Genomic DNA, 12892 nt, shown 5'->3' with positions numbered 1-12892 from the left:
AATGTCAATCTCAAACTACTACACACTTCTGATACTGGGAAAGAAATAGCCTGCTGTCTGTCATCATCATCAGAGGTCCTTGTAAACTACACAGAAGTAAAAGGTCACAATCCTTGTCCTCAAGGACCTACAGTTTAGTGGGGAGGACAAGGCACATGAGAGCAGAAGAGTAGAGGAAAATAACCACTGGGACTTCCCAATTAATTTTTAATCTCCCCACTTTAACTACTAGCTATATTTCTTTTTCTTAACCCTGCTCTCACTGTAACTGATTTTGTTTGTTTACCTCCCTACTAGACTGCATGCTTCATGAGGGTAGAAACATGTCCTTTTTGTCTATTGCACTCTTGCAATGGCCAAGTGCCGTTGGAAGAATGCAATGTGTTCAGTAAGGAGTCAACAGATAGTATTGCTGGATTGATTATAATCCATTTGTGGGAATGTGGAACTTGTTTACATCATAATCCTAGGTCATTTTGATGTATAGTTTAAAATGAAAATCAAAGAACAGTATTGCCATTTCAAGCCATTCCATCAACATTTGAATCATAATTTTATTTTAATCTTCGATGTTGGAAAAGCTTAAACCCTATTGCTGCACTACCTTAGAGTGCTTCTGTTAGGAAGTAGAAACATTTTGAATTGATATTTCTGTAGTAATTCATCATGAAATTCTGATCAAACACTTACAGAGTGCAGAGCACTGTATTAAGCACATGGGAGAGTAAAATGATTTGGCAGACATGTTCTCTGCCATTTATTGAAATTATGCATTTATATATGGGCATATGCAGCTCCCTGGGGAGCAATATATAACTTTTTCAAATTGCATGTCTTTAGACAAATACACTATACCATTTCAGAATAATGAATACATACAATATGGGTAGTGTACAACTCTACATTTTTAGGTTTATATCATGTAGTGTAAATGAGGCAGAAAGAGATCAGGTTAAGATACAAACCCAGATAACCTCAAACTTTAGTCTCCTTCCTCTCCAGCCCTACCCTCACTCCACACCCCTAATTTTGATGTTCTTTTCTATAAGGCTAGCTACCCACTTTATGCCTACTGATGCTCTCAGCTGAGAAATGACCAAAGGTAATGATTAATATTTTGCCCATTCAAAGTCAGAGCTGCAATTCATTCATTCATTCAATTGTATTTATTGAGTGCTTACTGTGTGCAGAGCACTGTACTAAGCAATGAGAGGAGGTGATTATTCATGATTAATCTGCTAAAAATCAGTTCTCCCACAGAACTCTATTGCATGTATTATACTCAGGCATAATTTGCACTGCCAAGAGCAAGCACTGATATCTTTAATAAAGGCTCAGTAGGGCCCAGAAACAATTCTGTATTAGAGAAACAACTTTACCTGTCGAAAATAATCATAGCAGAAGAAACAAAAAAAAAACCATGAAATGATATTCAAATCACATTAAGCCCTTTGAAGCCAGGGACTATGTCTTCTACTTTTATTATCAATCAATCAATCGTATTTATTGAGCGCTTACTGTGTGCAGAGCACTGTACAAAGCGCTTATTATAAGTTCTTAAACACCAAGTACAGGGCTCTGACCCAGAAGGAACTTAATACATACTTCTGATGACTAAATATGCACCTTAGCTGGTGACATTAAATAAAGAGAAATTCCATCCTGACCTCTTCCTTGAATTTCCCCTGTGACTCTTTGTTCTGAGACCACCACCTATTTTCATGTACAGCAGGGGATATGAAAGATCACGTGACAATCATAACTTTCCATCACTTTATATTTGTGGTTGGAATTAGAAGCTTTTGTTCTTTTCACATGTGCTTTCGTTATTGTGTTGTCATAATATGGGACCCCCATGTAGTGCCCTATGTTTCATTTGAAACATATGCTTAGCACTTTTGAACTTTAAACCGAAGCTTCTTCCAAAATATAATCTTGACCCTGTTCTATTCCAAAAACTACCTAATTACAATGAGGAACCTCCAGGGGTTCTAGATGTCAAGAGGTTGCCTTTCTTTAAACAGCTTCAGACTCCCTCATATTTCTCAAATAATTTAAATGAAATAATCTAGCCTCTTTAATTCAAAATTGTCTACTACACCAAAGTATTTGTTCTCTGTCTGTTCCTCTGCAATTGGAAACATTATCCGTATTTGGAAGATGGAGAAATTGAAGACAGGGAAGATCTTGCCAAAATCGTGCTGAGTGAGCAGTTAATGTCTGTCCCCCCCTCTAGACTGTAAGCTTGTTTGGGTAAAGGATGTATCTGCTATATTGTTGTTAGAATAATGATGGTATTGTTAAGAGCCTTCTACGTACTTACTGTACTAAGTGCTGGGGTGAATACAAGCAAATCAAGTTAAATACAGTCCCTGTCCCTTGTGGGGCTCACAGTTCAATCCCCATTTTGCTGATGAGTTAACTGAGGCCCAGAGAAGTTGTGATTTACTCAGGGTTATAAAGCAGACAAGTGGCGGAGCTGGAATTAGAACACATGACCCTCTGACTCCCAGGTCTTTCATTCAGTCAGTCGTATTTATTGAGCACTTACTGTGTGCAGAGAACTGTACTAAGCGCTTGGGAAGTACAAGTCGGCAACATATAGAGACGATCCCTACCCAACAATGGTCTCACAGTCTAGAAGGTGGAGACAGACAACAAAACAAAACATGTAGACAGATGTCAAAACTGTCAGAATAAATAGAATTATAGCTATATGCACATCATTAATAAAATAGAGTAGTAAATATGTACAATATGTACAAGCCTTTGCTCTATTCTCTACACCATGCTGCTTCTCTGCATCATGGTGCTTCTCAAGCACTTAGTACAGTGCCCCACAAACAGTAAGTGCTCAATAAACATGATTGATTGATTGAATAAAATATGTAGTAGAGAAGTAGTGTGGTTTAATGGAAAAAGGGTGGGCTTGGGAGTCAGGGTGCCTGGGTTTTAATCCAAGCTCTGCCACTTGCCTGCTGTGTGACCTTGGGTAAGTCACTTAATTTATCCTCACCTGTAAAATGGGAATGAAATACCTCCCCCTTAGACTGTCAGCCCCATTGTAGGGGAGGGACTTTATCTGATCTGATTATCGTGCATCTTCCCTAGTGCTTAGTGCAGTGCTTGGCATATAGTAAAATATATTTAAAATTATTATTATTATTATTAGAACCCTGGTTCTCACAGTGAGAATTCCAAACAGAGCACCTGCAGCTCCTTGCCAGTTAAATCTAACCTTATATGTTGTGATTATAGAACATGGCACAAACCCATCTGCTCATTCAGCATTGAAAATACTTCAAACAATTCTTGATCACATGAAAATTAGCTTCTGCCCACTGCTGAAGAGAGCACTTGACCTCCTTATGCCACACAGACATGGTAGTTATTCTTTGACTGAGAATGGTGACTAGTTCTCTGCGAATCTCTACCATTACAGGGTAAACTCAGTGAGACAGAAAATGTGTCTGGGTGCTTCTGTCATTCTTCCTAAATTCTTAGTACAGTGCATTGTATTTAGTAGGTGATCAATACCAAGTGCTTAGTACAGTGCTCTGCACACAGTAAGCACTCAATAAATACGACTGAATGAATACAGTAACTGGTGGTCTTCATCTATTTTTAAGGCCATACCTATCAGTCAATCAATCATACTTATTGAGCACGTACTGTGTTCAGAGCACTATATTAAGGGTGTGGGAGAGTACAAGATAGCAGCTGATCCCTTCACTATCAGATTGCTGATAGCAATACCAAGTACTCTTTCTCCCATATAACAACCAGATGTGTAGGTTTCTATAATTGTTTAGCTTGTTTTTTCTGTGTCACTATGAAACATGTAGAATTCATTTCTCAGTGTGTGGAAAGCAGGAAACATTTCCTCATAGGGAAGTTTGTATTTATGAAGATTTCTCCTTGATACTATCACTCTATGGAAGTGATGTGTTATCTTTCCAACTGAACCCCATCTGGCATGCAGATTTTGGAAATCCGCAGCTGTGTGGAGTATGCGAAAAGAGTAGGGTAAATTCATGTCAATGTTAGGTGCATGTATACATAAAAGGAAATTTTTGCCACATGGCGGTATCAGAGATAGAACTCTCAACCATGTGGAGAACACAGTTTATTGGATACACAAACAGGGTCTGTTCATTGATCAATTAATCAATCAGTACTTACTTTGTGTAGAGTACTGTGATAGACAGGAGAGGACAATCTAGTTGGTAGATACGATCCCTGCCCTCAAAGACCTTACAGTCTTGGCAGGGAGACATACTTTTAGATAAATTACATGTAAGGGAAGTTCATCTGTAATTAGTCCCATTGACTAAAATGTGTTGTTTTGTAACAGTGTGTCATTATTCATCTGTCAGTGGAAGAGTTGCATTGAGGATGGTGCAGTCGTTAATATAAACTAGTTTTTCTTCAGAAGGGAGATCATTAGGGCTAAGATGGAATGGTAGCATCTGCAATAGCAGCCACAGATCATGGTATATTAACAAGTTAATCAGGGACTAAAATAATCTGTAACTTCTGGAGCTTGGTGGGTGGAGGGACATGGGTCCTTGGGGTTCTACTTTGGGGAGCTTTTAGAGTTTCAGCCCTGGACATTAGAGCCGAAATGGAATTGTGTCAGAGCTCTAATAAGGATTGTATGAAATGTTTTTAAGTTCCACCAGTACAGATGGTCATCTCTTCCCTTATTTGTCTCGTAAGCACAAATATAGCATCTTTATAAAAGCCTCTGGGTATCATGAGGGGTCTTCATAGTATATACTGTCTAGCCCATGATAAAGGTAAGTGAATGCTGGGTCAATCATTAAGTGCCTCTATCTGAAAATTCCATGCAATAGATAAAAAGAGGAATCCTCAAGGATGTGAGTTAAACTGTGAAGACAGTAGGTTTTTTGGGTCACTGTACTTGATGAAGACATTTAACATTTAACATTCCAGGTGAGGACGAATGACAGAATAATCAAAATGGACCTTGGCCTTTTGTTCTTGAGGCTGCACAGAATGGATGCTGGAACCTATTTCTGTCAGACAGTGGAACACAGTTTTGTCCATACCATCCGCAAAATCACCCTGGAGGTTTTGGAGGAAGAGCGGGTTGAAGAGATGTTCCATAAAGACTTGGAGGACGACACGTCTCACAAAATGCCCTGTCCCGTGCAGAGAGCTGTCTCCCAACCCCCGAGACCATGGTACAAGGAGTTCTTGCAGCTGATTGGCTTCAGCAACTTCCAGAGAGTCGAAGAGTATTGTGAAAAGGTCTGGTGCACAGATAAGAAGAGGAAAAGGCTGAAAATGTCCCCATCCAAGTGGAAGTATATCAACCCACAGGAGAAGGCGACCCGAGCTAAATCAGAGCATTATCGCCCACCCAGGCATGCATTGGACTCCTGATGGAATGATCTGCTGATCTTTGGAAGATTTGCATTTGGACTTGAGAGAATTGAAGGAAACCATCCTTTCTTCTTTTGTGGTAACTAGTTTCTATGGTAACAGAGTGACTGGAAAGGTCTCACAATAAATTATACTGTGTACGTAATGCAATTGTGTAAAGATCGTATCTGGTTGTCATTCACTGTATTCCTTATGTAAAGTTCCACACAAATTGTTGAAAAAACTACAATGATCATAGTATTTTGGCAATTTTTTATGCCAATTATCTTTTCTCTTCTAAGTGCATTTCAGTATTGAAAAATAATAATAATAATAATAATGGCATTTATTAAGCGCTTACTATGTGCAAAGCACTGTTCTGAAAACTCCCTTAAAAATTGGAGAGGAAAAAAAAACATTCTGAAATATACATCTAGATTTCAAAACTTCTTATTGCTTCCAAAATGTGACACATGATCCCTTCATTCACTTCAGTAGAATATTGGGGTTTTTAAATTATGTTTTATGCCAGGTATAGTGTTATTTTTGTAAATGATGAGAGGAAAAATGTATTCATTCTCATGAGTGCTCCCCTTTAGTAATCATTTATAAAGATCAGATTCGTGTTTCTGTTATCAAAGCAAACAATTAAGCCTTGAAGTCACAGTCATGAGTGGAATGAATGGGGCTGGTAAAACTTCCAGAGAAGCTGAAACTAAATTGGTAGACCAAATTCAAGTCAGAGTTGGAACACAGTTCTGGTTTAGAAGGGTATGATTTTCTGCCTGCCCTCTTGTGGTAAAACGATTCTTCAAATATCCTTGAGTTCAGTCCATGAATCCATAAAATTTGACATCATAACTTAATTTTCGAGGCAATCAAATAGAATATCAGATCTTTTAAAATGTTCTATTTATGGTTTGTCTTTAGGAAGATTCATTTTAGAACATCAAATCCATCACCTCATCCAGTAAAAAGTAACACAGTAGGGATTCATTCAACTTCCACTCAATGTTTTCTAAAAATTTTATGTAGACACAACCTTGAATTCAGTGTATTTTATGAAGGGAAAAGTATTTCCTATTGGGAAGAAAATCCTTACGTTGGAGTTCCATGGATACAACAGGACTCATTTTGTATTTTGTACTCCAGTTATGAGTTGATATCTAGGATTTTTAGATCACTTTTAAATTGCTGTAAAACAATGGACTTTTCAACAACGCCCAATTAATTTATTTCCTGTCTATGTTCCTTCTCTTGTACTGGGCTAATTCTTGAATGGAAGATCCTCTATTGACAAAGTGAAATTTTGAACTGAAATGAGGAAGAAAAAGGGTTTTAGGAGTTTCAGGAACTCATTTTTGGAAAATAAAAAAGGTAGGACTCGAAGTTATAATTGATTTTAGTCTTGTCTTCAAAGTAGTTGAAGGGTTGAAATGATTTAGTCGAAATCAGAGATGGTTCCTACGTTATACTTCAAAAATAATATCAAATCTGATAATGGTTTACATAATTAGTCCTCTATAAATTTCAATAGCGCACATGAAATTTCTACCTTCAAGTTGTCAGGGAGTCTTGCCATTGGTAAAAATGATACTTCTTTGAAAAACAGATTAGTTATTTTCCTAAAATTCCACTGGAGGTCATTCCCAACCACAGGGATGCTGCTAAAACCTCACTGAATATTGGAGTCATTAATGCTTTATGGCCCAGAAAGGTCTGTTCAGCTGGGAGCAGCAGATTCAATCCCAGATACTGAAAATCATGTGCTTTTGTCCAATATCACTAATGCTCAGAATTCTGTAAATCACATACTGGAGTTTAAAAGTCTATCTTTTAAAAATGGAAAAACAAGATTTTATCTTATCTTCATAGTCAAATAAGTGAGTAAAATACATAAAAAGCCTCTGGCCACTCAAGTCCCAGAAACAAATATCAATATTTAAAATTATTCCTCTTGACTTTAAGAATTTCACTTTTGTGCTAAAAAAAAATCCTATCCTTGATTTTACCCTAGAGATGAGAGCCTTAGGGTTAGGAATGAGAGGAAGTGAGATCTTCTAATACAAATTTGTGACAAAGAATATTACTAGAGGGAAGGAAGAGATCTATAACTACTAAGAGACATTCTGCACCTTATACTACTCACTCTTAACCCTTCCACTTAACCCTACCGTGCCCAAAAGTTCTTGGTGTACATTTGAGAGAAAATATTTGAAAGTTTGACTCCTCATGAAAGTATAGAGAATTTCTCTTCAGTAGCAAACGTCTCCAAGATACATAACTCAGATATTCTAGATAGTCATTCTAGGGACCTCATTGATGAAAGTGTTTGCCTACACTGGCCAAGTCAAAGAATAAATAGCTGTATCTGTCTATTAGTGATGAGGAGAAAGAGGAACTTTACTGTCGTGAAGTAGGTGATGTGATTTTCTTTTCTCACAGAGAGGTGTTTGGAGATATACAGACTCATCTGGGGAAAATCGGCTAATTATATATTTCTTAATTTAGTGGTTCTATTTGGAAGGCAAGAGGCCTTTGTGAGGACTGTGAGGAATTACCCTAATCAAGGAAATTTTTGCAAAGATGGCATGAAACAAGACCTCTAGAAAAAAATGGAAATTACATGAAGAAAATGCCATTGCCAGTAAAGTGCCATCCATGAATCTTTTCCAGTACAAAATTAGCTGAAGGGCCAGGGTGTTCTTGCTTAGTATTTAAAATGTTTAGTAAAATATTAATAGTGACTATGAACATTTATAAAACGTATAAAAATACAATTATTGTTTTGAGCATCCAAGCAACCACCACAACTGCTATTATTCTAAGTAATGAAGTAACTACCTTAACCCAGTACTTATCACATTGATTCAACAAGAAAAATATACAGATAGTTCAAAGTATTCGGGCTCCCAGACGGAAATAGATTAGGGTGGATTCAAAGTTAAGATATGTTACTATTTCAGTGGTGGAGTGCTGTGATAGGGAGACCTCAATACTTCTTTAGTTACCTACACGACTATTGAATTTTCGTCAGATTCAATTTATAAGCTCTCTACACAAGCCACTTTGTATTATATCAGTTATTTAAAGTGCTGCCCTTTTCTCCATGGGGTAGGGGATTTTTTTTTTTAAAGTTTGGTTTCCATTTTGAATTGAATGTATCTTGTTTGTGCTTGAAATGGCCTAATAATATAACAGTTCACTATTTGGGTGTTTTTCTTCTGTATGGCATCTTTTTATTTGCTTGGCTGGGATTATAACAGTGTGTGCAGTAGTATTTATTTTCTCTGATTAGGAAAGCCTAGAGGCTTGTGACTATTTACTGACAGACTGCAATGTATTCTGGGTATTATGACATAGGTCTCCCATAGGCTCTGCATAATTTGTCTGTAATGTTCAAATGCCATTCTTTATTTGGTTAAAGTTTGAAAAAAAAATAAATATCTTCTGAGCCCTTTATTGGTATTTGAATGCATGTCATTGTTTAAAAAGGTTTAATTAATTCTGCCAATTATATTCTATTTTGAAACAAGGTCCAGATTTAATACTACATATGATACAGGAATTGAGTAGATTTTCACTTAAACATTAGGAAAATGCCATTTGATTGATTGACTGAAATAAGTATGTTCTCGTTCCTGGAAAAAATTACACGGCAACTGTCTTGAAAAATATCCATTAATTTCTCCATTCTCTCTCAGAGCAATTTAGCTGGGTTTGTTTATGCCTGATCATATCCCCGGATCGAGCATTTACCAGTGCAGTTAGGAAACTCTGCAATCCAAAAAAGAAGTTCTGGAAATGAGCTATTTAGCACTAAGTAGGTCTTTTGTCATCTACTCAGCTCTGGAAATCAGCTTCAGTGGACAACGAATGGCTATTTTCCTCTAAAGACCTTATAGGATTGTGTGCAGAATGTGTTGAATCAATTTAAGATTTAGGGTTTACACCTTTCATCCAGGAGAATCTTGTTTGCAAGAAAATTATATTTTATTGTCTCAGAATTAGTCATGATGTTTTTTTGAAACAAAATAATTGAGCTGCAGCATTCTGGAGGAGTACAGTGAGGTGATTTTGATGTGTCATTGCCATTAGCTGGGGCTGTTTAGAACAAGGAGTTCATCAATGTTTCAACTTGCAGTGCCTTAGAAATTCAGTACCGTTTGGTGAGCTAATCCAGAGTGCTATTTAGATAAATGTTCCTACTTTCAGCCATCACTCAATTATGAAAGAAGAAAGTGTTAAATAGCCTAGAAAATCAGTTACCTTCAATTACCATTTGAGAAAAAGGATTGGAATGAGTGTGGGCTTGAAATACTGCTTCTGCAGCAAAGTGCCTACCCACGTCTCATTAAACTAAGTACTTGAAGGAGCAAAGACATAGATCACATTGCTCTGAAATCAAAACGACCCCAGATTTCAAATAATCCCTCAAAATGTATGTTCCTGAATGGAAAAAAAAATATGTCTCCACCCCTATTTTCCCTAGTTCTCAGACCTGTCCCAAAAACTAGCATTAAGCAGCAAGAAGCACCATAGCCTGGAGGCAAACGGATGAGCTTGGGAGTCATGTTAGAACTCAGGTCCTCTTCAAGGCTCTGCCACTTTTTTGCTGTGTGACCTTGGGCAAGTCACGTAACTTCTTTGTGCCTAAATTACCTTATCTATAAAATGGAGATTAAGCCTGTGAGCCCCACGTGGGACAACCTAGTTACCTTGTATCTATCCCAGCACTTAGAACAGTGATTGGCACATAGTAAGCATTTATCGAATACCATGATTATTAAATTATTATCATTATTATTACTACTACTACTACTACAAACAGCATAATTTAGTAGATTGAGCAACGGCCTGGCAGTCAGGAGGACTGGATCCTAAAACTGGCTCTGTCACTTGTCTGCTGTGTGACCTTGGGCAAGCCACTTCACTTCTCTGTGCCTAAGTTGCCTCATCTATAAAACAGAGTTTAAGCCTGTGAGCTCCATGTGGGACATGGACTTTGTCCAACCTGATTTCCAGCTACCACAGTGCTTAGTACAGTGCTTGGCCTATAGTAAGCGCTTAACAAATGCCATAAAAAAGCCACCCCAATTAGGGATAGTACCAAACAAGACTTTCTGCTAAATTTAAATCTTCTTCATTACATTGCCACATGTCCCTAATAGACACTTGGGATTTTTTCTACAGTGACAGACATATGCCAACACAAAAGCTTTTTATGGACAAACTTTTTTTATATGTCAGGAGCCTTTTTTTTTCACTTGTATTTATTGAGCACTTACTATGTGCAAAGCAGTGTACTAAGCTTGGGAGAAATATAACAACAAACAGACACATTCCTGCCCACAATTCATTCATTCATTCAATAGTATTTATTGAGCGCTTACTGTGTGCAGAGCACTGTACTAAGCGCTTGGGAAGTACAGTTGGCAACATATGGAGACGGTCCCTACCCAACAACGGATTAACAGTCTAGAAGGGGGAGACAGACAGCAAAACAAAACATGTGGTCAGGTGTCAAATCATCAGAATAAATAGAAGTAAAGCTAGATGCACATCATTGACAAAATAGAATAGTAAATATGTACAAGTAGAATAGAGTAATAAATCTGTACAAACATATATACAGCTGCTGTGGGGAGGGGAAGGAGGTAGGCCAGGGGGGATGGGGAGGGGGAGAGAAAAAAGGGGGCTCAATCTGGGAAGGCCTCCTGGAGGAGGTGAGCTCTCAGTAGGGCTTTGAAGGGAGGAAGAGAGCTAGCTTGGCGGATGTTCGGAGGGAGGGCATTCCAGGACGGGGGAGGACATGGGCTGTCCTCATCCACAATGAGCTCACAGTATGGAAGGGGAGACAGATATAAATAAATTTCAGATGTATACGTATGTGCTGTGGGGTTGGGAGGGAAAAAGAATGAAGGAGCAGGGTAAGACTGGCGCAGAAGGGAGTAGGTTATGAATAGTAAAAAAAATTAACCTATTTCACTTTACCATAGTCCTGCTATTACCAGTTGCTAGTCCTCTTTTTTCAACTATTTGAAAATAAATTGTCTTTGCCTGTGTTTCGCCATGGAGTATACCATAGTGGGGCGAGCGCGGGCCTAGTAGTCCAACGTTCTTGGGTTCTAATCCTGACTCCTCCACTTGTCTGCTTTGTAACCTTGGGCAAGTCACTTCACTTTTCTGTGCCTCAGTTACCTCATCTGTAAAATGGGGTTTAGGACTGTGGGCTCCACATAGGACAGGGACATTGTCCAACTCGATTTGCTGGTATCCACCACAGTGCTTAGTAAGCGCTTAACAAATACCGTCATTTTAATTTTCTTCCAGTGGAGTCATTCCTCACTATTGATTTCCTGAAACTTCCATTCCCTGAACTCTCTGCTGAAGATAATGTTTCCTTCAGTCATGAGCTGGTAGCACCCACCTCTGGTTCTTAATCCTAGCAGTTATGAAATTCTTCCTATATGCCTAAGCTATGTGGTAAATGTCAGGGTAGATACAAGATGATCAGACTGGACACAGTCCCCATACCTCATGGGGCTCACGATCTAAGAGGTGAGGAGAGCTGGTATTTTATCCCCATTTCAGGGATGAGGAAACTGAGGCACAGAGCGATTAAGTGAATTGTTCAAGATGACACACCTGGCAGGTGGCAAAGTTGGGCTTAGAATCGAGTCCTAGTTCTCTCTCCATTAGACCATGTTGCTTCTTAATTGAGCTGTGACCACCATCTCTCTGTGTCAGGAGTGTGTCTGTTATTCTCCCTGGTAACGTTTTTGTAACATCTCCAGCTGCCTACTGCTTACTCTTCATTCATTCATTAATTCATTCATTCATTCATTCATTCAATCGTATTTATTGAGCACTTATTGTGTTCAGAGCACTGTACTCAGCGCTTGGGAAGTACAAGTTGGCAACATATAGAGACGGTCCCTACCCAACAACGGGCTCACAGTCTAGAAGGGGGAGACAGACAACAAAACAAAACATGTGAACAGGTGTCAAGTCATCAGAATAAATAGAAGTAAAGCTAGATGCACATCATTAACAAAATAAAATAAATAGAATAGTAAATATGTACAAGTAAAATAAATAGAGTAGCAAATCTGTACAAACATATATACAGGTGCTGTGGGGAGGGGAAGGAGGTAGGGCCGGGGGGATGGGGAGAGGAAGGAGGGGGCTCAGTCAGGTTGTTGGAAGGAACAGTGGGCTTGAGATCTGGCTGGCCTTCAGGAAGCTGCTTGTCTGCTCCTCCTCTCCATTGCAATGACCTTATACAAATCTCTTAAGTGCTCTGTGGCTCAGTTTTCTTATCTGTGAAATGGGTTTTCTCCCTCCTACTTAGATTGTGAGCCCCATGTGGGACATGGTCTGAATTTGACTTGGTTATCTATCTATCTGTCTGTCTGTCTGTCTCTCTCTCTATCATCTATACCACCATTTTAGTACGGTGCTCGGCCCCTAGTAAGTGCTTAACAGTGATTATTATAATTGC

The 12892-nt window shown here is 38.5% G+C and overlaps 1 protein-coding gene across 2 annotated transcripts in view; it reads left to right on the top strand.

Moving 5' to 3' along the window:
- Positions 1–8850, top strand: part of SEMA3E (semaphorin 3E) — a 192347-nt gene extending 183497 nt beyond the window's left edge. For both annotated transcript variants that reach the window (XM_038741276.1, XM_038741275.1), the window contains exon 17: positions 4957–8850. In XM_038741276.1, coding sequence (XP_038597204.1) covers positions 4957–5409 — 453 coding nt within the window. In that variant the 3' untranslated portion in view covers positions 5410–8850. The remainder of the gene's footprint in view (positions 1–4956) is intronic.
- Positions 8851–12892: the final 4042 nt, after the last annotated feature.

Source organism: Tachyglossus aculeatus (assembly GCF_015852505.1).
Source record: "Tachyglossus aculeatus isolate mTacAcu1 chromosome 12 unlocalized genomic scaffold, mTacAcu1.pri SUPER_6_unloc_1, whole genome shotgun sequence".
NCBI classification, from domain to species: Eukaryota; Metazoa; Chordata; class Mammalia; order Monotremata; family Tachyglossidae; genus Tachyglossus; species Tachyglossus aculeatus.
This window is presented reverse-complemented; position numbering and strand designations above follow the sequence as displayed.